The 25,623-nt window shown below is 46.2% G+C and overlaps 1 protein-coding gene across 4 annotated transcripts; it reads right to left on the reverse strand.

Moving 5' to 3' along the window:
- Window positions 1–258: 258 nt before the first annotated feature.
- Window positions 259–24,143, reverse strand: egfra (epidermal growth factor receptor a (erythroblastic leukemia viral (v-erb-b) oncogene homolog, avian)). Of its 4 annotated transcripts, none has more exons than XM_049746924.2 (28): window positions 23,868–24,143; window positions 10,436–10,587; window positions 10,183–10,369; window positions 9,984–10,118; window positions 9,839–9,907; window positions 9,632–9,750; window positions 9,128–9,269; window positions 8,539–8,655; window positions 8,215–8,341; window positions 8,065–8,138; window positions 7,912–7,999; window positions 7,621–7,820; window positions 7,374–7,506; window positions 7,150–7,240; window positions 6,415–6,572; window positions 5,919–5,957; window positions 5,652–5,796; window positions 5,458–5,580; window positions 5,008–5,106; window positions 4,522–4,707; window positions 4,298–4,453; window positions 3,867–3,942; window positions 3,152–3,298; window positions 2,813–2,910; window positions 2,582–2,749; window positions 1,971–2,018; window positions 1,798–1,891; window positions 259–1,551 (listed from the first exon to the last, which is right to left on the reverse strand). In XM_049746924.2, the coding sequence occupies exons 1-28, from the start codon at window positions 23,974–23,976 to the stop codon at window positions 1,238–1,240; spliced, it is 3,594 nt and encodes a 1,197-aa protein (XP_049602881.1). In that variant the 5' UTR covers window positions 23,977–24,143; the 3' UTR covers window positions 259–1,237. The 4 variants fall into 4 exon arrangements, with proteins under 4 accessions (XP_049602881.1, XP_049602880.1, XP_049602883.1 ...); XM_049746923.2 differs by lacking the exon at window positions 23,868–24,143 and adding an exon at window positions 11,463–12,124; XM_049746926.1 differs by lacking the exon at window positions 23,868–24,143 and adding an exon at window positions 11,351–11,499.
- Window positions 24,144–25,623: the final 1,480 nt, after the last annotated feature.

Raw genomic sequence — 25,623 nt, forward strand, 5'->3', positions numbered from 1 at the left:
TGAGAATTATGAGCAATCGTGAAAATGTTTTTTCCCAATGTCTATGTTTATATAACCTCGTTTATAGCAACAATAGAAAGAACGTCACCAACCAAAAACAGATATTACTAAAATGCATGCCGATCTTATCTACAGTTAGTTGTGAGACTTCGGGTGCTGCACTCGTGACTGATAAGATGAGTGAATCGCTTTTTTTCCAAGATAAACGAAAACTCGGAATCAAGTAAAAAAAAAAAAAAACACACACACAATGCGGTGTTTATTTCCATAGAAAAAAAATATTTATTCATGATTCATACACTGTACATACATTTCAATGATCACAACTGTGGTGAGTATTTGCATACGGTGCAGCGCTTATGTATATTACAGCGGACTATATTCATATTGTGTATATCTATTTCTCACAGCATCATGGATACACGGCTATACCGGTACATGTACCTGTGTTACATCTGCAAAAGTAGGCTGAACAGGTTGCTACATTTAGTGCGTTCCTTTAAAACTGGGAATTTCATAGGTAATACTCTCACAGGGAGGAGGGAAAGGACTGGGGAGCTACAGTGTCCACAAGCCTGGCAAGAGCTGCAACCTTGGGAAATACTAGGCTTATTGAAATGGTCCCCCCCCCCCACACACACACACACACCCACACACACACGCACAAAAACATGCAAGGCCTTAACTGAACTGGAATTTTCTCTCCACAAAAGGGGAAAGAGGAATGTGTTGGGAAGTGGCTTTCTTTTTTGGTAAAGTCAGATATCGTTTTTTGTAAGTGCGTGTTCAATTTGGTCATTTGTGGCATGTCGTGCAGTGGAAAGGGCTTCAAGCAATGTTGCAGGTTCTGAACTTATCTTTGCAGGTTGTTAACTCCACTTTCCACTGTTGCATCATTTTGCATTTCACCAGCTTTCCCCTAAAGTGGACGATTCATACATTCTGAGTGTCCATCCAGCATGGCAAGCCCAAAGAAAGGTGAGTTAGCTCCGCCCCCCACAACACAATGGGCCCGTGTGAAGTCTTGAGCGATTGCGGGATGTGAACCCAATCTTTTTTTGCTTCAGCTGCTCATTTCAGTTCCCCCTTTTGATTCCAGCTGCGGATGAGTTTGCTTCCTCATTGTCGCCACGATACGTTTTCACTTTCCACCGGGGCTCGCGTGACCTCTCGGGAAGAGTTTTGAGGATGTTCGAGCTCATTGGCGGTACCGTTGGGAAAAAGCATGGCTTAACCATCAGTTTGGGCCCAGGTACTCTGCATTCCCCGCTGCCGGCAGGTGTCCCTTCATGCGGGCTTTGAAGGTGGGCGTGAAGCTGTGCTGGTAGTCGGGGTTGTCGATGCTGTTCTGCGGCTTGTACTTGTGGACGGCATGGAACGTGCCGTTGGGGTGGGGCGGGAGCTCGTTGAGGTACTCGGGTTCCTTCTGGAAGCAGTTGAGGTACTCGGAGTTGTCGTCCGAGGAGATGGTGGGAAGGAGGGTGCGCGGGAGGGCGGGGTGCTGGTACACGGGATTCGTCATGTCCGAGGCCGTGTTCTGGTTCATGTAGTCTGTCGGAAAGCATTGGCACAAAACAGCACCTTAAGCGGGAATTGTATATTTGAATGAACTCGACGGCTGAACGTTTACAGCCTGGTAGAAGTTCTGTCTTCCAATTGATCTCATATGTAACGTGTTGACAAGAAGACGGAAGGAATCAATGTGCAATGTGCTTTCTGACCACTGGGTGGCACTATTTATTGGCCAACAGAGCACACCTGATTGGCATGGGGTACTTCTAGCGAGCGCTGGCTCACCTGGAGCAGGCTGGAAGGCGTCATCTAACAGTTTATCAGTGGGATCGGGAATATAACGAAGAACTATACTTCCATCCCGGCTGGGCAACCCATTCTGTAGGCATACAAAAACGGGCTTTTTTTTTTCTTCATGAAAAGGTATCATGACTTTTTTTTTCTCTTCTTCTTCTTACCACTAATCTATTTCTGCCATTGCACATCCCATTGCTGCTGTTCAGGCTCTGTCGGGAAAGCAAAAGGGTCGCTCAATGTCACATTTTCCATTGGAATCATTACCGAGTCTTGTTTTGGCTCCGAGAGGAACCGCAAAGCTGTCACGGGCAGCGTGAGAAGCATCCGGGCGACTCGGCCGAAGCTGCGTCGCCTCTGTCGTCGTCGTCGTCGCGAGGAAAGCAATTACTTTTAACAAGAAGAGCAAATTAAAACACGGCGAGAGTCTGGAAAACATTTTGCCGACTTCCACCACTCCCCGCTCCGCCCCCACTCTTTGCTATGATATGACAAAAACAGAGTCTCTGCAAAGGTAATCACAGGTAGAAGAGCCAGACTGACACATGGCCAACAGTGAAGCTGAGAAAGAAGAGCTCCACTTGGGAGGAAACGTGGGAGAGCGGAGAAGAATGAGGCCTACTTGTTTGTGTTGAGTGGGGGGGGGGGCTTGTGAGAATAACACAATTTTGGCGGCTGGGCTAGCCATAAACTCTAAAATTCAGTCACGGACACGCCTCCAAATCAATTCATTCATCAATGGGTCGGATCTGAGCCGGACAGGGCGAACGCTCACGGTGGAGTGCAGCAGCGGCGTCTGAGATGTGCTCGGGCTGGCGAAGAAGCCACGCTGCGGGAGCAGGTACTCGTCGGCGTCGACGGCATCCTCGGTGTGCTCGCCGCTCACCAGGGTGCGGAAGAACCTGTCGTCGGGAGGATCGTGCAGGTGCAAACTCTCGTCCCCCTGGAATGCCGTTAGCGGAGTTAGCCTCACAAACAGCATTGGGAACAACGTTAATGGCCGTACCTGGATGACCAGATAGCGGGGAGGATCCCGAGCCATTTTTGTGAACTCCGCTATTAGTTCTCGGAAACGCGGTCGACTATCTGCGTCGATCATCCAACCTGCACACGTGACAATAGAAACATTATGCGTTGTAGTTTTTAAAACCAAAATATGGAGTCAATTATTAAATAGCACATCAACATATTGCTGGAAACTGGAACAGATTAATAACCTTTTCATTCAGTTCAATGGGGAAAGATGATTTGAGACATGAGACTTTTTTTTTTGTTGCTTTTCTGTGGATCAATCTATCCCAAAACACAATGAACACATTTAAAAGTACTATATTTAGCCACTTACATTTGACCATGATCATATAGACGTCAATGGTGCAGATGGGAGGCTGAGGCAAACGCTCGCCTTTCTCCAGCACGCCGGCGATGTCGCTGGCCGGAATGCCGTCGTACGGCTTGGTGCCGAATGTCATCAGCTCCCACACGGTCACGCCTGCGAAGAAAAAGGAGAAGTCACTTGGCTCCTCGCGTGCCATGCGAGTGTGGAAATGCGAGTGACAGGATGTGAGCAAAAATGCCCCACGGTGTCCAAATGTTGACAAATGGGATGTGGGAGTTAGCAGGAGCTATCTGGGGAGCTGAAAGGGCGTGGGGGGCTTGCTGATGGCTTGGACAGAAAGGTATGAGGAGCTAGAAAAGCAGATGAGAAAGAAAGAAAGAAGCAGCGTTTGTTATGTTTCCATGACTCTGCAGTTTGTACACGAGTGGAAGCAAGCTGGAAGAAGTGCTTGTGTGGGTTGATGCCATATTGGCCAGCTGGGAGAGCTGTGTGTGTGTGTGTGTGTGTGTGTGTGTGTGTGTGTGTGTGTGTGTGTGTGTGTGTGTGTGTGTGTGTGTGTGTGTGTGTGTGTGTGTGTGTGTGCGTGCGCGTGCGCGTGCGTGTGCGTGTGCGTGTGTGTAAAAAAGGGAAAAAGAAAGCAAAATGTTCTCCCATCTCATGTTGTGTTGTTTAACGCTGACAACATCCAAAGATAATATTCCAAAAGCTGTTTTTGACTGACCATAACTCCAAATGTCGCTCTGGTGTGTGTACGTCCTGTTCAGTATTGACTCAAGAGCCATCCATTTAATGGGCACCTGCAAAGAAAAAATCATAAACATAATTGAAGGTCACCTTTAGCAACACAAGAGGGACTGGCTTTCATTTTGAAATGTAAACTTCTTAATGACGTTTACAGATGACACACATGCACATATAATATTGAATCCAAGCCTGAGGCTGTATTTCCCCTTAGAGTCTTCACGACTTATCCGTCTATAATTGCGCTGACAACCGTCTCTTATCTGATTTGTGTTTTTCCCGGAAACTATTTATATTCCTTATGCAAGGCTTAAGCTGAAAACAAAACCAGGGCGCAAAACTAACTGGCTTGAAAGGCAGCAAGTTGTCAAAAGAATGAAAGGAAAACTCCAATGGCATTTGACCACCAACCTTTCCTCCGTCCGCGTGGTACTCTTTCTCATCGGCGTTGAGCAGCTTGGCCAAGCCAAAGTCGGTGATCTTGACGTGCTGGGGGGTCTTCACCAGGACGTTCCTGGCCGCCAAGTCACGGTGGACCAAATGGCGCTCCTCCAAGTAGTTCATCCCCTGGAGTCACCATTTCAGGTCAAAAAGCGGCCCAGCCAGCGCTCGATGGAGTCCAAATGGCTTCTCACCTTAGCGATCTGCACGCACCAGTTGAGCAGGTACCCTGAGCCGATATTATCCTTGTTCTCCTTGACGTAGTCCAGCAGGCAGCCAAAGGGCATCAGCTGGGTGACCAGCTGCACGGTGGACGTCAGGCAGATGCCCAGCAGGCGACACACATGCGGGTGCTCCACGCTGGCCATCACGTAGGCCTCCTGGAGCGGGCAAAAGGAGCCATTTGTCAGGAGGAGGGTGCTTTTGCTGCTAAGAATGGCACTTCAAACAATAAGTGCCAGACCCTTTGAGTCTGGAATCAATTCATTGGCTTTCCTCTGGGAACATTTGAACAACTCGTGGAGTTTCGCATTCATTTTCCAGAAGGCCTTGAATCACCCCAACGCCCGCCCACATGTGTGGATTTATCATGGATTTCCTCCAGTGAGACGCTTTCTCCGTTTACACTCCAAACAAGCGGCCGACATTTTTTTTGTTTTTTAAAATGGGAGTCGACTTACATCTAAGATCTCTTTGTTGGCTTTGGGCGACGTGGCCTCTCTCAAAACCTTGATGGCCACCGGGATCTTCACGTCTTCTCCCTCTGGCACCCAAAGGCCCTGCGCCAGTACACAATCCAAGTCACATTTCAACTGACCTTAATGAGCAACCTGAAGATTTATGACTAAGTCAGAAAATCATTTCCTCCTTCCAGGGGTCATATACTAAGTCCAATAAGAAATCCACACGAGCAATAAAATGCTGCCCAGTCAGAAAATGAATAGCGTCGCTTATTTAATCTTATCCTAAGCCTCCAAATGTGCACACAGGAAGCCAACATGTGACCGCGCCAGTTAAAAATGTGTCTTTTAATTGAATAATTGACAGCAGATGTGACGCAAAGTTAGAGAAGTTCTTGCTAACCCTGCCATTAAAAAAAAAAAAAAAAAAAAAAAAAAAAGAATGATTACCTTGTAGACTGTACCAAAAGCCCCTGATCCCAAAATTTTGACTTTCCTGAATTCAGGTTCCTTCAGGATGCGCAGCAGGGCTTGGTTGGGTGCCTCGCCGCTTGGGGTCAGCGGTTCTACCAACTGGAACGCTCAGATGTTACCTCCATAAAAAAAACACTACCGTCTCTCGCTCTCTCTCGTCAAGTGTTTACCTCTTTCTCCTGGAGTAGGCGCCGCATGGTCCTCTTCCTCTTGATGTGGCGTCGGCGCAGCAACACGACGACCAACAGGCCCGCCAACAGGACCGCCAGAAGCCCGCCCACCACACCCGCCGCAATCATGGACAGACCCGAAGTGCTTAAGAGGAGGACCGGCCAAAGCCATAATTAGGTCAAAGACGTTTCCTGTGCTCGTGTTGAATGCGGAAGATCAAAACACACAAATCAAATCAAGTTTGTAAATCAGCGTTGTTTACTTACATTTTACCTTGGCAGCCTTCAAGACCGGGCCCCACGCACCTGGAAACAAAAATCAAACATGTATTAAACACGCCATTGAGCCCATTTTCTCAAGCGCAAAGCTGAGCCTGTTGCCAGGCAAATGTGCCTTCAAATGAAAGAATAAAACGTTTTCTTAAAATAACTACCATGATTATCCAAAGCCAAAATAGTACAAGGCACTATATTTTTGGTCAAGAGAAAATGATGCTAAAGTTGTCATTTCCACCATCATCAGTTTTCCTAATCAAAGCCAGAAGAGGATGACTTGGAACCACATTTGGTCACTTCAAATGAAGGCGCGCGCACGCATCTTATTAAACAGCAGTGGAGCCAAATGATTTGCAAAAGTGGTGATTAAAGTGAAAGTCTGGCTCTATACTTAAATATAAGAAAAAAAGGATGTGGTCATTTTCCACGTAATGATAATGATTCAAAATTGAAGTTAGCAAAGTATGTCGTTTGTCTATGATGTTACCCATGGGTGCAGTTGGGGTGACACAGCCGGCACACTTTGGTGTCATCTGCGTATTTCCACACCAGTGAGTCGTTCTTGCCAGGCACGCCTTGAGGGCAGTGGGACACGCAGGAGAGTCCGTCCTTGAAGTTGGTGCACTTGGTGCAGTTGGAGGAACCCTGGGAGACACCATTGAAATTAGGAGGCAAATTTGGCTGTCCCTAAATATCGTTTGGATTTTAAAAATTTCTTTGTTTTATTATTTACATATATAAATATTTTTGCTATTTATTTATTTATTTTTTAAATGCTTAGACCAAAAATAAGCGACATACAAAAGCCCTTTTGTTTTTTTGTTTACTTTGGATGAAAGCCTGAGCATTGCTAACAATCAAAAGGTGACAAGAAAGGTGTAAGCGATACGGCACGTGTTCTAAGAAGCTCAACATCACAGACTTTTTTTGGTTGTTGCAATCAGGTGCAGTAAGACTTTGCGTAATCGTCTGTTTCTCAACAGCGGCACGAGCCTCAACGCCAGCGTAGACAAGAAGGAAAGGAGCCAAGTGGAACGCACGTTGCTCCGCCCCTTATTTCAATCCACTCTGTCCTCGGGCCGCGTCGTTTTAATCATCGAGCTGCCCTCGAACAAGTCGACACGGATTTCATGCACCAGAGCTGCTAATGTTTTTTTGTTTTTTTTGTGTGTGAATGCCGTTTTATCGCCAACTAGGAATGAAATGTTTTGGCGGTGCATACCGGAGCAGTGCAAGTAGTCGTCCCGTTCATACGATGACACTCAGGGTGACAGGCCACGCAGGTTTTCTTCACCACGACCTCCCGCGGCTCCCTGCAAATCCAAAGTAATGTTTGACACACAAAGAAAGCCATGTAACAATGTTTGTCTTGTTTCAGCCGGCCCACCGCTTTGTCATAACAAAGGGCTCATTAAACACGCGCCACGCTCGATTGTCCTCCCTCACCCTTCCAGGATGTTGCAGGAATCCACGCAGCTGCCGTGGCGACTGTGATCCCGACACGCAAAGCACATGTCAGGGCCGGGACCCCAGCATCCGCGGCTCGTGCACTTACGATCGCACGTATGGTTTCTCTGAGCTGGATGCAAACACAGAAGAGGATGATGGCAAAAAGCAAATCATCCAGACATCATCAACGTAGGACATTTCAAATCACACCAATTTGGGGGGGGAAATTCTTCCACTTATTTACCGCATTTGCCAGAGTCGACGTTTTCGCCGACGGTCGCGGTCTGGCCGGCGGACTTGAAGAGTGCTTTCCAGTGGCTGCGGTTGGTGTAGCAGAGGTTCTGGTTCTTGATGACAACCACGTCGCCGTCGCTGATCTCTTTGAGGGAGCGCAGGCCCAGGTAGCTGATGTCCAGCTGGGTCACAACCAGGCTGCGGCCTCCCCTAACGGATGACCACATTTTGATCGTTTCATTTGAAATCAGCTTTTGAAAACGGATGAGGACATTTTGAAATCAGCTTTTTTCGTCTTTACCGCTTGGTTCGTCCTCGAATGATTTCCAGGTTCTCAAAGGGACTGAGGGTGTTCATGCTGGCGGGCCACGTTTGAATCCACAAGTATCCTGGAACGGCAGCGGTCTCGTCAAGCGCTAGCACAAAGAGTAGACTTTGGATGAGAAAAACTCACCGGTTATTTCTTTAACTGTCTTGAAGACGTCCAACTGGGCGGGGTCCATCTTTGGCGTGTTGGTGTACGCGTCCCTGTAAACAGCGGGCAGGTTGACGTCGGCGCTGTGTTGCTGTCGTGCGCTGGGAGGCCGTCGACGTCCCGACTTACCCGTGAATGGACGTGCGAATTAAATCGATGTTGCCGTTGATTGTGGTGCAGTTTTGAAACGAGTCGATATTGGTGGCGTTGATGGAAAGCGTGCGCTTCAGGTGACCCGTACCCAGCCCGTCGCATACTGCCAATGTAGTGAGCCAAAGAAAAAGAAATATAGAATAAAATACAACAGAGATGAGTAGTAAAAAAAAAAAATTTAAAAAAAACATGCGATTACTGGACAAGATATAATGATTGACAGGTGCTGTGAATGAGTAGCCCCTCGCCCGTTGGGATGCGCAGTGCCGGGTGGGGTGGGGTGGCATGGGGTGAGCTCACCTTTGGGGCCCCGTCCATTCCATTTGGCACACTTCCTGACGCCGTCGTCCTCCACCTCATAAGTGTTGCCGCTGCACGTCCGCACGCACGCGCCGTGGTCCGTCACCACGTAGTTATCTGCCAAGATTGAGAAACACACAAGCACTTTTGCTTAGGGACGGTAACACATTGCGTATCGGCAGGCTGAAGACATTTAGGCTACTTCACTTTAGGTGGGGGAGAAATAACTCCCCTCACTTGACACTTAACAAGCTAGCCGTCACACTCGTACGCGAGCCAACTTCAAAATAAAAGCCTAGCAAGTTTATTGCATTCTATTATTTGGCGTGGTGGCGTGTAGTAAGTCAATGAAATAAATGGGATCTTGTCAGCATAGATTTGCGAGCAAAGGTCATATTTTTTGGACAGTTTGGAATTGCACTTGATGGGTTGAAGCGAGTCAAACAAGTTAAAGTGAAAAAGAACCGATGTGACATTAACAAGCATGGAAATAATCATTTTCTTTCCTCGTCTCCATGGTTTATCATTCAACTGAGAAGCGGCTAACGTCCAAGGCAAAAATGTAAACAGTGAGTGTCAGGAGCCTTACGTGGGCAGCTCTTAACACAGGTGGCGCCAAAGTTGTACTTCCCCAGCGGGTTGGGCACCAGCTGGTGCTGGTTGGGGTCATAGCGCATGAGGCCCGGGCAGGAGTCCTTGCACACCCCGTCGTCCTGGAAGTCCCGACAGGCCTGCAGCGCAAACATAGCCGAGGCCTAATGAAAACAGCGCATTCCTCCACTGTTGCCCGGCTCGGCTCGGCACGGCACAGGCTGCTTTAAATCCACATGCTAATACCGCTTGAAGATGGGACTTTTCAAAGAATGAGCCTCCCCTCAGAGGAAAGAAAACATTGGAAAAATAGCTGCTGTAAAATGCGCTATAGAAATCGAGTTGTATTGTATTGGATTGCAGTGGAAGGATGGTCAGTGTAAGACAATAAACGCCTTCTTACGAGAACAAACAAACAAGTCGAATTTGCTACATTACATATATATCCTGAGATATGTGGCAAATGCTAGGAGGATAAGCAAAGCCGTCATCATCTTCTCACCAGACAGTCGGTGGGGCGCGGTCCCGTGCATCCCGCGGCGCAGTGTTCATTGCAGCAGTCGCTGGGAGAAGGTCCTCGGCACCTCTTGGAGCACTGCTGCGCGCAGTTCAGCTTGGTTACTGCACAAAGGGAAGAAAATGGACACACAATATTCGTTCAAGTTGGGGGCAAATCGGAATCGGACATAAATGACAGAAATGATCTTACAAGTTTGACAGTTTTGGGGTCCGGATGCCCAGCAAGAACCATTGAAACAGCTTTTGTCACATTTTTGACCTGTGACAAGAAAAAAAAAAAAAAGCTTTTTTTTATGTCTTAATTGGTGCTTAATGGTACATATTGCATCACTCACAGAGCGGGTTGTTGCTAGCAACGAGCGGCAGCTCCATTTTGGGTTGACTCTCCTCGTTAATGATGTCGTACCACTGGATGGTCTCCACGTTGCACAGCTGGTTTTTGCTAAACTTCACACCTCCTTTGATAATTTCTGGAAAAGACAAAGCGCATGAAGAACGCGCACTTGACTGAGGGGACGAGGTGTCGGCGCAGACCTGTCAGGCTGGTGAGAAGGAGCTGGCTGGTGCCCTGCCCCAAGGCTTTGTCGTAATTGGCCAGCACGGTGAGGGCGAAGCCTCCCTCGTACAGCGAGTGACCGCGAATGATGCGCAGGTTGTCCAGCGGGATCCTGGAGGCCGTGTTGAGGGCGATCAGCACGTAGCCGCCCACTTCCTCGATCGTCTGTCAAGTAGCAAATGTGCAATGATTGAACGATTTGATAATCATCTCATATCATATCACTTTTACCCTGAGGAAGGACAAGTCGCGGTGTTCTTCCATGTAGGTGACCTCCAGGTTCTCCAGGACCACTGTGCAGTTGCTGTAGGTCTTGACCATGTTCACGTAGTGGTCCTCTTTGGTGCCCAGCAAGTTCAAGCGGTTGGTGATGCCTTGACACACTGCCGGGGGAGAAATTCTAATCAATATCTGGAACTGCGTATGGGGCAACTTGGCTTAACTCACTCATTTGACAAATTATTTCAGTCGTGAAGAAAAAAATAATAACACAAATGCCGTCTTGAAACACCAAGAGAAGCAAACGCAGCTTTGTGGACTTTAGCATTTGGGTGTTTGATTGGAGATAAGTGCTGACTCAACAAAAAGTTTTTTTTTTTTTTTTTTTTTTTTTTTTAAATTAGTCTTCCATTGTAGGCTGAGCCAGTCCGACGGGTTCTGACCGCCACTCAGCAGGAGTCGCCCGTGCTGTGTAAAGCCCTGGCGGCGGCACGGCCATACGTTGGCTCATTGAGGAACTGTATGATGGAATTGTTTTGTTTTGTTTGCTGGCCCCTTTAAAGTAGAGATTTATGGCTTTGCAAGCAAGCAAAGAGTCTTCCAGATGTGTAACGGAAAGTGGACGGCTGTACTGTAAAGTCTCCCGGCTTGCATTCCACAACAGGTTAGCACTTGACTGCCAAACAGACCTGACCAAAACCTCCACAATTCTTATGCATAGCATTCAGTAGATCTATCAGAAAAGAAAAACACGACAAGATTGAAGCTACAATGCTACGAGAAAAGGCCTAATATGACTTCTTTTTAATATTCTCAAGAAACTGATAGTAAAGTTATCATTCAAACTTTTAAAGCACCCACCCAACTACAATGTCCTAACATGAGAAAAGGGAGCCGAAGTGGAAAATGATAATAATACTTGCCCACCCAAACAAAAAAATGCACAAAATGATGTTGATGATCGCAGATCCATTTTTCAATGACTCCAATAACTGACTTGATTATCGGTATATAAGTCAATTCTAAACACATCCGATACCTGCGGCATGAATAAAAAAAATGTGGCCCTTTCGATCAGCACTCTGTCCAGCCAAAGCGCCCCAAGCAAACAGCGTGTAGACACGGCACAGCTGCTTTTTTCCCCATGACTTGACTTTATTCTGATTCACAACAAAAGGTGGGGCAAGGAGAGTGACGTCAACAAACATCCCAGCAGGTTAGCCACGCAAGAAGTGGGGGTGTTGCAACAAGAAACAAGCACAGCCGCAGAACAGCTTCTGCTCAGATTTCATAACGGGCCCTGCAGGTGGTAAATGGCCTGATAGCCTGAGATCATAAAGTCACTTCCTTATTAGGCCGCTGCCGAGCACAAAACAAGGTCAGGCTGAATCAACACATGAACCGCCGCAAGCCTGGGCCGGACAGTTTGATTTTTCCCAAATGGAAGCAATAGCTGAGGGGAAAAAAAGTAGCCTTTTTATTATCTCTGTAAAGGCTGAATTTGATTTACTCTTTGAAATGATTGAATGCCATTTTAATGTATTTGGTTGTTGTTTTTTCTTTTTGCTGTAACGATTGTATTTTTATTTCTACAATGTAGTTTTCCCAATTAAAACTAGTAGAAAAAGCGCAACACACACTTTGGCCTTTTCCATTGTACCCGAGTCACATTTGACTCCAAACTACCTGTCGCACAGCACACGGGAGGACGGGCGGGCGGGGCTTGTGTTGACATTGGGAACAGTGTAACAGAGACCAATTGGCCATTGCGTCACCTCCTGCTGCTGTGCTGCCTTCACAGGTAACAGCAACTCCAGCAGGGAGTGGCTGTGTGGGCGCGCGTGCGTGAGTGCGTGCATTGAGATTATTCTGAAGGTGCGCGTATATGTGTTTCAGAAGAAAATGCAGTTTGAGAAACGTGTCCCTCAAGTGGCAAGCGGCAAGCTGCTTTCCCAACTTTACCAAAAAAGGGTAGCATGCAAGTTGTTGTTATGATGCAAGTGGTGCTGATTTATCTGATCTTTCTTCCATCTGTAAGCCAAAACGACAACATGCAAAAGTGATAACTGGAAGCCAGATAAGTGAGGAGTCCAAATCAAAGGTGGCCCGAGTGGCACATAAATACAAGTTTGTTTAGCTCTCAATTACACCTCATATAAAAGCGTGTGTTTTCCAACAAAACAATAAAAGTCCACACATTTCCTGGGACAAAAGCTGTCTAATGGTTTCTTTTGGACATACTTAAATGACGGCGTGAGCGAGCGAGCGAGCGAGCCGCTTCCTCTCGTCCGCTAGCTGCAATTGAATTAGGCCGCATCCAGAGGCTGCTCATCCAATTATGTGAAAACTTATACATCATCAAAGGAGGATGCTAAGTGCTATTCTTGTTGATTTCCCAGTCAACAGCATTACGTTATGTAACCTGGGCCTTCAGTCTAATAGCAAACTCATTGTTTTTATAATATGGTGTCTCGTATATCAATGAGCATCTGTGAAATCTTAAGCAATATCAATCTGTTGCCATCAATTTAGGGCAGCTGTTAAAAAAGGTGTACTGCACATTACTGCCCCCTACAGGTTTGGAGTTGATAAATTCATGACTGAATCTTGTTTTTTTGCCGTTCTTTCGACCACCACGTGTTGGGGTCTTTACCAAAACACAACCGTAGATCAATTATGGCATTTAAAGTGGGGGAGGAAAAATCTGTTTTGCTCTAAGTCGCATTACTTCTAGAAAACGTTTACAAATATATGTATATCGCCTCCCTCCCTCCCTCCCTCAGCAACTGCCACTCGATACGAGTTGAGCAAATCAACGGCAACTCCCATGAGGAAACATGTAAATGAAAATGTGCTTTCGGCAGTTTGCAAACATATTTTTTAAGGTTGTGTTAAACTTATAATCATATTAATATCTAGTATTAGAGTGCTCGTGTGGATTGGTGGGGGGCGAGGAATGTGCAGGCAATCTGCATGAACTTGTTTTCTTCGAAGTGTTGTGGAATAGGCCCGGATAGGGAGTACCGGAGGAGACCATCTCAAGATCGGTTAGGAACAAGAACAACAGCACGTCTATGAGACCGGCCTTCGAGGGGAAAACCCAACCGTCTGACCTCAGCGACACCTGGACCGGGGAGGAGATGGCCATCGACCAATCATCTCACAATATTTTGCATGCTTTAATATTCATATTGTGTTTCTTTAAAACTGGGCAACCCGGAAGAATGTGTCGTCTTTTGGTGGTCACAAAAACGCACAAGTTTTAGTGTGAGGGACCCGGGACCCAGGCCTGTATTAGTGCGCTTTGTCAGGAATAAATAATTGGTAAATTTGGTCTGATTGATCTACTGGTCTTCTCTTTGACAGAACGAACTCGCAAAATTGTTAGGTGCGCCAGTGTGTGGATTAGGACATAGCAATTTATGTGTTAAGTGTTGATCGCAATTTGGAGTCAGATCAATAACTAGAATCCGTAACCTAACATATGCTATATGCATTTCACTGGTGTTCAACGTTGTCTTTTTTTTATGAGCATGATTTGAAAGGTATCAGTATCTGGTTCGATTTAAAAGAGGAAATACATTTTTCCTTTATGAGGGACATGCCTCGGGCCCTGACAGCAAACGTCAAAGAAAAAGGTGGGAGTGCTGCAATCAAGGACCGGAGGATTTGAAAGAAGAAAGGAAAAGAAAAAAAGCCTCCTCTGACATCTCAGGAAGTTGCTCTTTGCACTGGATCCGCTCCAGGCGGCTGGCTACCCTGTGATGCTGGACCAGATGGTAGCCGATTCTCGTCTCCGGGGGAAGAGGAGGATGGACGGAATCTAACATTATGAGGACAGGAAGTGATGGAAAGGGAGGGGGGAGAAGGTCTCAAAAGTAGAAAAGCATCCTTCCATTGTTTATTGCGATTGAATACATCGCGCAGTTAGCAAGGTCATGCTGCAAAACTAACCTCTTGCTTTTGCAACTTTCTTTTAACTCTTCAACGTCATCTGATGGCGCCGCGGATGGCTGCCACGGTGAGTCGCTCTCTGTTTCTTTGTCTTATTTTGTGTGTTTCGTCAAGATGGACGAACTGCTGCTCCTCACTTCAAGGAACACGGACTTCAGCAGATCCGCCGCGCTGTTTTGTTGAAACGTGGCTTAGCGAACGAACCCCCCCACCACGCCATGGAGTTAGCTGGGTTTCGGCTAACGCGTGCAGATCGCAGCGCGGAGCTCTCCGGAAAATCAAAGGGAGGTGGTCTCTGTTTCTACATTAATGAACGTTGGTGTACCGATGTCATGGTGTTGAAAGAGTTTTGCAGCCCTCTCCTAGAAACACTTTTCATAAACTGCCGGCCGTTCTATTCACCACGGGAGTTCTCCTCGATCGTCATGGCGGCTGTTTACATCCCACCACACGCACGTGCGAGTGAAGCCACGCAGATGCTGGCTGACCAGGTGACAGACATGGAGAAACTTCTACCAAATTCACTAATCATTGTTCTGGGTGATCTTAACAGGGCGAACCTCGCACACGAACTCCCCAGATATTTGTGGACTTCAGCTCGGCGTTCAACACCATCGCTCATGACATCCTCCAACAGAAGCTCATCCAGCTCGCGGTGCCTGCCTCCACCTGTCAGTGGATCACCAGCTTCCTGACCAACAGGAGACAGCGTGTGAGGCTGGGGAGCATCACATCTGACACCCTGACCACCAACACTGGAGCCCCTCAGGGATGCGTCCTCTCCCCACTGCTCTTCTCCCTCTACACCAACGATTTCTCCGCAAGTGACTCTTCCGTGAAGCTCCTGAAGTATGCAGACGACACCACTCTCATCGGACTGATCCAGAACGGTGATGAGACTGCGTACAGACAGGAGGTGGAGCGGCTGGTCCACTGGTGCAGCCAAAACCACCTGGACCTGAACCCGCTCAAGAACGTGGAGATGACAGTGGACTTCAGGCGAGGCCCTTCACCACTTTCACCCCTCACTATCCGCAGTAATACTACTCTCTCATCAGACACCTTCAAGTTCCTGGGAACCACAATCTCTCGGGACCTGAAATGGACCGGCCACATAGACTCTGTCCGGAAGAAGGCCCAGCAGAGGCTGTACTTCCTGAGACAGCTCAAGAAGTTCAACCTGCCGCGGGAGCTGCTGAAGACCTTCTACACTGCCATCATCCAGTCTGTTCTCTGCACCTCCATCACTGTCTGGTTTGGATCGGCCTCCAAACAAGACAAGCACAGACTGCAACGGACAATAAGGACTGCAGAAAAGATAATTGGAATCAACCTCCCATCTATCCAAGACTTGTACCTGTCCAGGACCAGGAAACGTGCAAGTAACATCTCAACAGACCTTTCGCACCCAGGTTGCAGCCTGTTTGAACTACTCCCCTCCGGACGCCGTTATAGAGCTCTGTACACTAAAACCAGCAGACACAGAGACAGCTTCTTCCCCCAGGCTGTCGCTCTGATGAACTCACACCACTCTTAGAGTCTCAGAGTCATTACTGTGCAATAACATCCCGCTTTCCACACCTTTTTTGTCTACACTGTTTGTACTATGTGTCCTCTCTGCATCCATTGCAGCCTGGTCATCCTAGAAGAGGGACCCTCCCATCTGTGGTCTCTTCTCAAGGTTTCTCATTCCCCCTAGCTGGAGTTTTGAGTTTTTCCTTGCCCTCTTGGGAGTTTAAGATCAGTTTAAGATCAGGGGGTGTTTGAGAATATCTTTCGTTCTTCACATGTCCTGAGTGCTGTTGTTAGTCACCTAAATGTTGAACAGAGGCTGTGATTTACCAAAGTCAAATTCCTTGTTTGGCACGCTCAAACATGGCAAATAAAAAACTCTTGAATTTTGAATCTTGAATCTTCTTAGCTGGCTGACCCTGCCCTGGGACACGTCTTGTTTTGAGACACACAGAAAGCACTACAATTGCAAGAAAAGCCACATATGTCCGACAGAACTATTCAATGAAAGAAAGACAGAAAAAAATCCAAATCCCAAGACAACTTTTATTTTGATGATTAATTCCACTGTTACTGACTCACCGGATGCTCTTTTGTTGGTTATGGTTTAAATGGCTGTGGTGAATGATCAGCACACAATATGTAACTATGGATTCTCTGCTTCAATGGCAGCGGGGGACAAATCCACCTCATTGTGAGCCAACTGGCCCCAAGTTCATTTATTGCTACTTGGTATACACAGCTGGACTCCGGTTCGGCTCGGCTCAGCTCAACTCATCAGCGTAGTATATCATCAGTCGGATAAATCCCCCACAAGTCCATTAAGTCCGGCACGGAGGCCCCACAAACAATCTCCATCTTGTCTTATTCAAAACCCACCCGGCCCGCTTCCCAATTGAGAATTTCAATAATGCAGTCGGCACCATTCTCTTGGCTCCCCCCCCCCCCCCCCCCCCCCCCACTTTTGCCTGTTAAAGCCATACTCCTCTTCATTCCCACAGGAAGCAAGAGAGGAAGGCCGGGAGAGGGAGTGGGCGGTCAGCACGCTCCTGCTAACTCACTCCTCGACACACACCAAAAAAAAAAAAAAAACTCTCACACTGTGACAGAGAAGGAAAAACAACCGCAGGCAAAAATGGGACTTTGCGCACACAATTCCGGCAGCTGTGATTTGGGAATCCCCGGTTGGTTTGCTTCAAGCATTCCTGGTCTGAGGCCCAGGTTGGAGAACATCAACACAACAGGGGGGACAGATAACTCCTCACTCACCCCAGCTCAACAAAAAAGCCATCATCAGGCTGAAGAGCTTTCTTATTTTTAGAGCCAGCGCTGACGGGCTCATTTCTGCTGTGGCTTCGTCGACTCATTGTCGTCACAAGGGGACCCCATAAAAGGAATATGCCGTAAAAAGCCCCTTTGAAGGTCGGAGAGAAAGACAGAGAGCGAGGGAACTTAACTTAGCCCTTAGTCACCATCTCAACCTCTGCGTTAACCATCAGTGGGCCGGGCCAGGCCGGGCCGTTAAATCCACAGATGATCCGACACTTGCTGGCTCAGAAGAGCCGAGCAACTCGTAGCTTTTTATTTGAAATGTTTGTGTTCTCACCAAAAGTGTGACCAATTTGGTTTGCACAAGCAAGCAAAGAAGTTTTTAACAGGCTGGCCGGCCAGCCAGCCAGCCTGCCAGCCAGCCGGCCTCCTGGTGACACATCAAGCTGATATGTTTGTAATGCAGCAGCAGCAGCATGCCACTGCCAAGACTCAGGGGCCTCCGCTAAGTATTTTCCATCGTGCAACGGAGGATTGACAATCGGCCATGACTGTGGGAAAAGTCAAGCCATTATAATCATTAGTGCTTCACGCTGAAACACAGAAAAGTAAGGCCATTATAGTAGTTACTGTTTGTGCTATAACAAGAAATGTGATCGCTTCTTCTAGAATTACTCACAACTTGGCCAGCATCAATTTGGACCAGATGCACATAAAAGTCAAACTATTACAGCACGAGAAATAGGATCAAGTTTCAATTTTGGATCAGCTGGGGAGTCTTAGCGTGGACTAACAATCATTAGTTGGGGTAATATAGTCATGGTTTTCCGTTATGATCGTCAAAGCATACAAATACATAAGCACTTGATCACATTCCATCATCCATTGTGTTTTGGTTGGCCAAAACACTGCAGACAAGGCATGCCTCAGCCGTGTTATCCTTCCTCACACTCTCTCGCCAAAACAAAAGCACATCACAGTTGACGAAGCCCACCAAAACAAGACGGGAGCTTGTTTGAAATGACTGAGGAGCGCTGTTGTTTCAAGGCCGCCCCCTCACGCACACAGGGGCTTTTCATTTCGCTTTATCAGTCAGTCAGCACAGGTAGCAGACAAGATGCTTAGTTTGCCTTATCCATGATGTTATTGAACACAAGAGTCCCAAGTCTACAATCAATCAAAGATGAATGACATTGACAAGACTCTTTGAAACCTTTTTAATGGGATATTCACTGCTATGCATCAGGCCAATCAATAATATTCTTAATCAGAAATTCATGACCCTTTTTTTAAATTTGAGCAGGTACTACCAGATACTTTTCCAAGTACCTCGTGCGCTAGATTTCGTAAACCTCTGCTGGCCGCACATGCTAAGGCTAACATTAGCTTACCCTGATACTGCCGTTTAGTACTATAGCTCAGTCTTCATTTTGGCGCAGCGGTCTGTTTATTTGCTGCCCTTGGTAAAAACAAAACAAACAAACAAAAAAAACCGAGTGGTGGGCACTAGGGCCAAGCAATAACCCATGAGACTAACACACAGTTAGCATCTGCCAAATTATCCTGAAATGATCCCTTGGGATGAATTAGTAACTAATTGAGTGGCTTGTTTGCAGGTCTATTGACCCAATTTCTTTCTTTTTTGATCTTGTGTCTGGACCGCAGATTACTGAGATTGCTATGAATTTTTTTTTATAAAACATCTAGCTAATGAACTCAGCGGGGACTTGATGTGTAGTGGATATCCTCGAGGTCAAGAGGCCTGATCCTTCCTGCTTGGCGGTGCTCCAGTTATGCACTCCAGGGTATTTGCACCACAGGGAACAATCTCTTCCGAACCACAAAAGGTAAAGTGGTTTGTTGTACACGTTAAAGGCGACATTGCTCATTTGAAAGTCAAGCAGCTGTAAGTCAAACGAGTTACCTATTTTTATGGAACAAATTATTTTCCGCCTGCAGGTCTTTGGATTTAATCAAAAAAACATTTGGCAAAGGAGAGCTTACACCACCAGGAAGTGAAATTGGAGCGCATTGAATACATTGGAACACTGTGAGACTTTATGAATCTCTACAAATATGAAGTGGCATTTTCCATCAGCTTGTCTGTAAATAGCAGTGATGGGAATGGCATTTTACAACGCCGATGACGAAACGCCCAGGAGGTGATGTCGAGCTCGGAATGTTCCGGAACCACAGCGAGAGACGAGATGACATCTTGTTTTGTTCCCCCGCAACACTCAGTCAAGTGACACCGCCGGCCGTCGTAATTGACGGCTGAAGACATTATACTTTACATGCATTTGCTGCTGTATTTTTATATCAAGACAAATCTTAAGGTGTATTTTTCAAAGCCTTTACAAGCACACAGGGGGTGATTGTCTCGCTGGCTGTGGCGGCTAGCTGTTTTTAGCATCAGCTAACCACCACAGATTTTGATTACGGACCACATCCCACACTTTGGCATCAACTTTGTTTCCCACTAGATTAGCAATGTGACAATGAGCTCGGTCCCCGAGGGTCTCCTAGCAGAACCTGCCGGAAGGAAGGATTACGAAGCTCCCGAGCGAGAATGGCATTCACAGACATCAAACGTGAACTCAGAGAAACACATTTTGGGATGCGGCGCAGTCAAAAGCCACAGCACGATGCTATCATATTAACACAACGGCTGGCTTTCAGCACCTGACTGAGTGGCAAAAGCGACCGACCTCATTCCTGTCTACAAACGTGGTCAAATGCAGCCAATCCTTGATCCTGCTCCACCACCGACTTGTTTGTCTTCCCATGGAAATAATAGTTTAAAACTCTTTTCAAAGGGACTTTTCTGCCAAAAATGCTAAAATGACCTAAGCTATGACTATTCAGAGCTTTTCATGCATGACTTGGATGAAGTTGTAAAAAAAAAAGTACAACAAGGCCTTTGGCAGCATGAAAGCCGTTGACTCAAGTGAGATGTCGTTGTTGACACAGGGTCGTAAAGTCATGTCTACATGCTAAGTTAAGGTCACGCACAAGACAGATAAGTCTGTGTCAAAAAGGCAACAAAGTCTTGAATCAAGCTTTTGTCTCCGTCGTCTCAGGGTGACGGACTGACTGCTTTTGGGAGGACACTTTTGCCACCATTCTGTTTACAAGCCTGTGAGCCACACAAGAAGAAGTGAGACATTTCAGCTTGAAAAAAAATCTTTGGAGATGCTCGGTGAGCCATTGTTCTCCTCGCAACAGGAGATTCCTCTTTGGGGCCAGCAATGTAAAGAAATACGAGCGCACATTGCCCGAAAAAGGGAAGCGCTTACACAAACAGTGGAGCATAAATAGCCCATGTGGACTCCAACACCTTCAGACTTCCGTTTCTTATCTCAGCTTGAAGCATCAAGGTGAAATTCAAGGTCAAGCTGGTCATTTGATGCTGAAGATAGATTATGAGAAATAAACAGTAGAGGCCCTATTCAGTTTTGGTTTTCTCAAAGTGCCACACTACACCTGATGAGTTAGGAAGATAACCAGATAACCCCCCCCCCCCCCCCCCCCCCCCACCCCACCCCACCCCACTCATGGAAAGGCCATAAAATGGAGCGGCTGGCTTTGTTTCTAAACATAAGACACCAATCTGTTCAATGAGTAACCAAAACTTATTCCATGTATACACAAACTAAAGAGTGTCTGTGTTTTTTTGTGATGTGTTTGCACTGCACCACTATGTTCGACTGGAACGGAGTGGAAGGAAGTGCTTTATCTATGCAAATGACACATTGCTATCTACTAAATGGATTTCTGCAAACAGTGGCTGTCCCTAAAATAGCTCCAAGTGGACCGATTGATCAAGCGAAAAACAAACAGTTCCCAAAAATAGGAGGCTCGCTTTTCCCATCACTATGACAAAAGAGGTCATACAGAAAGTGCAGATCTAATTGGTAAATAAATACCAGTCAAAGAAGCAGTGGTGGTGGTGGGGGGGGGGGGGGGTGCCACATTTTCAGCGTCTGGCAAGTTCATCAGGAATAACACAGACGGCAGCTTCTCCCATTACACAACCTCCAGTTCACTGCCGAAATCCATCACTGCGATTGTTATAATGATAAGCAAAGGCTTGTTTTTTTGTTTTTTTTATCATGGAGAGATTTGTGAGTTATGAGGATCATTTATTGGGGGGCACCGAAGTCATGAAAGGGTCAACTTTTGTCATGAAAAACGTGTCTTCAAATTTCACAGGGATGTTGCTGAACCTCACATTCAATATTAAAGATGATGGTATTAGCATTAGCACAGCATTTTAGTAGGGTCTAACATGACGGTCACTCTGCAATGTTGTATCGTGGAACGCCGAAATATTTGTTGTGTCTCATTTAATGCCATTTTTGTTTTAAAGCAAAATTTTAAATTGTAAGACACTATTTTTGACTATTATTCCAAACTGTCAAGCCCTCCTTCCATCTGCAACTGAGTAAATTACTGGCACTCCAGCACTTGTATTTGAAAAAAAAAACAATGAAAACCATCTCAATAAAAAGATCTTGATGCTAAAAATGAGTGGGGGAGTCTCACTTTTAGGGATTAAGGATTTAGCCACCGACACGGCCTTCAGATTAGTTTCATCTATGACAGATTATCCTGCCGACTGCTGGGCCAGAAACTCAGCAGGTTCACCGCGTGCTCGCGCGTTGGAGAGACCATAAAAAAAAGAGTTTTTACAGTGGCGACATGTCATCTGGGGAAATATCCGCCGCGGTGAAGCTGCGGGTCACCGACAGGCTTACCGCAAATGACGGCAGGCCGCATAAATGGGCCGGCGGCGTTCGTAAAAAGAGGTTGAGGGGCTTCAGGATCTCCAGGTGTACCGCACCCATCTTTGGCTAAGCAGAAGAAGAGTTTTTCCGCACCATGCAAGTCATGCAAGCAAACTAACTGTGCTTGAAAGAAGAATTTAGATGTTTCAGTCTGACATCTTGTTGCAATAACACCTTGAGGGAAAACCTTGACAAAGCACATTTAAACATCTGCTCAGTGCTGAAGAAAAAAATGAGCGCAAGCAGGAACTACGTAGCATCTCTTTTCAAATGGAAATTAGACTCTCTGCTTGTCCTTTTTGTTTAGAAGCGCAGATATATTTAGGAGCACATGTTGGACTTGTGCAGCACACAAAGAGGGAAGAACAAGCACTGGCTGGGTGGATTCATACTAATAGGAACTTGTCATTCGGAAGTACGGTAACACTCCTGGTCACTTTCTCTCCTGACATCTGGCCTTGCAAGGCCTCTGAGTCACACAATGAAGCTAAATCTCAACTTGGAAAAAAAATAAAAATGACCAGATATTGTTCCAAGTCATGAGTGTAATGTTTCTCAGAAGTGATTTTTTTTTTTTTACTGTATCACACTCAAGAGTCATTTTATGCAGTCACGGGACAACAAGCTACATAGGGAATGATAAGCAAGAGTCCCAAAGTGACATTTGGCTCAACTTTTGTTTTCTCGTCGCGAGCACAACACGGCGATACAGACTAACGCCAACTTCATGAACGCATGCTTGCGGCTAAGGATGTGGTGCAAATTGCTTGTGTTGCTTCAGACTAGTAGGGGTTACTGAGGGCTTTTTTTTTCAATTGCCTAAAGGGCAGGTATGATTGTGCCCTATGAACTCTGCCTGGCAACAACAAGAAGCAAGCAAGATGACAATTGAAATGAAATTGAACAATTCTATTGAACCTCTGCTGAGCTAGCTAATATCTAATTTCCAAGTTAAATAATATATTACAAATTGTAGTAGCTCCCACAGATAATCATCAAGTTTTCCTGGTATGTTAGCCTATGCGGATGAGTCGTTGACCAAACTTCTTTGATGGACTTGCGGTTTAGAAAAAAAACATTTCCACTCAATTAATTGTTATTTCCATGCCGACTAACTTATTTATTCAGCACGCTTTTGTTATACTTGTTTACTTGTTTGTCTGTTGTGAGCCATGTCTTGTCACCGTGGGATAGGGGGGAACGAAATTTCGGTTTCTTTGTGTGTCTTTGGCATGTGGAGAAATTGACAATAAAGCTGACTTTGACTTTGACTTTGTGGTTAGTGCCTCATCATCAGTTTTGAAAAACACAGATTGACGCCAGGCAAATGTTAAAAAGTCATCATTAGGCACCGTTCAAAGACAAGGTCATATTTTTATAAAACTAGCAACAAGCGATTCATCGAAAATAATATTTTGTTCAAACTTTTGGGTCTGCATTAGACCTATTAGAATTTTTATCTCTCCAAGTGTGTCAGTCAGGCAAACGTTGCATTTATTGGACGTGACAGCTTGAGTGCGTTGTATTTTTCCATTTCTATTATGTTTGCATTGTGATTGCGATTGCGATCAGGCCAAACGGCAAACGTGATTTCAAAGAGAATCCAAACAAAACAAGACACAATTGAATAATATGCCACCGCAGTCAGAATAGTGTTGCAAAAAAAAAAAAAAAAAAAAAGCATTTGGTACTACTTGGGCCAGATGTGCAACCGCTGGCCGCCAAGAGTGACGCTTATTTACCGGAACCGAGCCTCAACCTCAGCCGCCGTCTCAGCGGCAGCGGCAGCAGCAGCAGCCAGACTGTGAGAAACTTTTCCCCAGCCAGCGCCACAAACGTTGACTTTTGAGATTCCCCAAACAGTGCCAGCACCATTGGCAGTCCCTTCCCTTCCTCCTTCTTCTTCTTCCCCACTGACATACCTTTCTTCTCGGCCACAAGAGACGAGCAGAGCAGCGAGGTGACGGTGAGCCACCCCAGAAGGCGGCGATCCATGGTCCGGACGCCGCTACCGAGAAGGTGCCATGCCATGCTGCGATCCCAGCGATAGAAGTAGCTCCACCGTGTGTGTTCACTACACACCTTCTACTTTTCTCTCCTCTTTTTTCTTTTCTCTGCTAGTAGAGGACTCCCCGACAACTTTGACAGCTCCTCCTCTAAAACGTTCTGCAAGCAGTTGGAGCGCCCGAGGAGGACGACTTGGGGTGACGTCACAAGAGGCAGGTACCTGCGGCTCGCGCGTGCGCGCGCACACACGCTCCCTCCCTCCCACATAGCAGGGCAGCGATCATATTAGATATGATATGCATTTGGCAGTAGGCCAAGCTCATTTAAAACTGCGTTTGAAAACGTAACATAATGTCCATACTTTATTGTTGTTCATTTCCAGGCTTAAAAACAGCCTGGAGCTACAATGAACAAACTGTCAAGTAGCAATTCATTAGGTTTAATTAGAGAAGACCACCTTGTATTTCACCATCTGAAGGAAATGACTCTCCAGCTCCTGCTCGAGGCAAATATTTGAAAAGCAGTGATGGGTTTTAATTCTGTGTACACACGCGCACATGCTGTACACAGGTAGGGCGCACACACACACGCACACACACTCTTTGTTGACTCTTAACGCCAATAAAACATACTCACACCCTGATGTGCTACTTGTTGCTGGGCTTGCCAGAACATGACATTGTCATGGCGACCCGTCCGCCACACACAGCAACACCCCCAAGGTTATGAATGAGTGAGCCTGCATTGACGTTGACACAATTTGACGTTCAATCTGTCACATCCTGTTTGAAAATGCCCACTGTAACTATTGAGTAATGTGGCTTTCGGTTGTAAGTCATGTTGTATTATGTTGTCATTTTTTGGGTTGTAATGCTGACAACACACACAAAAAAAACTGGTTGAAATTGTCTGAATCCCCCCCCCCCTTTATGTTTGAAATGGTTTGATTTTCAATTGATACTTTCCCAAATGTTTTTGTTGTCATTGTTTGATTTTTGAGGCATATGTTCCCTCAAATGTGACTTTTTTGCATTCTTTGACTATCGTGTCTGAACAAGAGAAAAGTAACCTAAAAAATGTCAAGCTGCCCAAGTTAACCACTAACGACCATCAGTCGGGCACTTGAAGCTTCGAGTTCCCGAGACGAGTGCCAGAGTCTTCCAGTAAAAGGCCTGTCCCCTCCATGTCTAAATGTACAATAACCACAAGTAACGACGATCAAACGTCGGACTGTCAAACAGAGCGTGAACGCATCCTGACATCTTGATGGTTTTGCTGTTATAGGACAGTTGGGATCAGGTTGCAATGGCTTGCTTTTGGGGCCCTTCGGGGTTCACAATTGCTTGAGCAGAGAATGGCGTGCAGGCAAAATGCTCCAGCAAACACCGCTACCGTGTGGCCACTTTTTCAATTGCAGGCTGTTGTGGCTGCCTCAATTGTGTGAATGCTGCTGACTGAAGCATCTACAGAGAAGCAAGCAGCACAAAACTGATGATGTTCTGACATCACAAGTTGCAAAAGGTTCCAGAGACGTTTGTCACACATTTGCAAACAGTTTTAAAGAATAACAGTTATTCTTGTCGCAATCCAATTTTCAACACGTCTTTCTCATCATTTGACTTTTGCTGTCTTTTTATCTTAAAAAAAACAAAAAACATTGCAAAATGCAAT

This window comes from Syngnathus scovelli, chromosome 17, assembly GCF_024217435.2.
Source record: "Syngnathus scovelli strain Florida chromosome 17, RoL_Ssco_1.2, whole genome shotgun sequence".
Classification (NCBI taxonomy): Eukaryota; Metazoa; Chordata; class Actinopteri; order Syngnathiformes; family Syngnathidae; genus Syngnathus; species Syngnathus scovelli.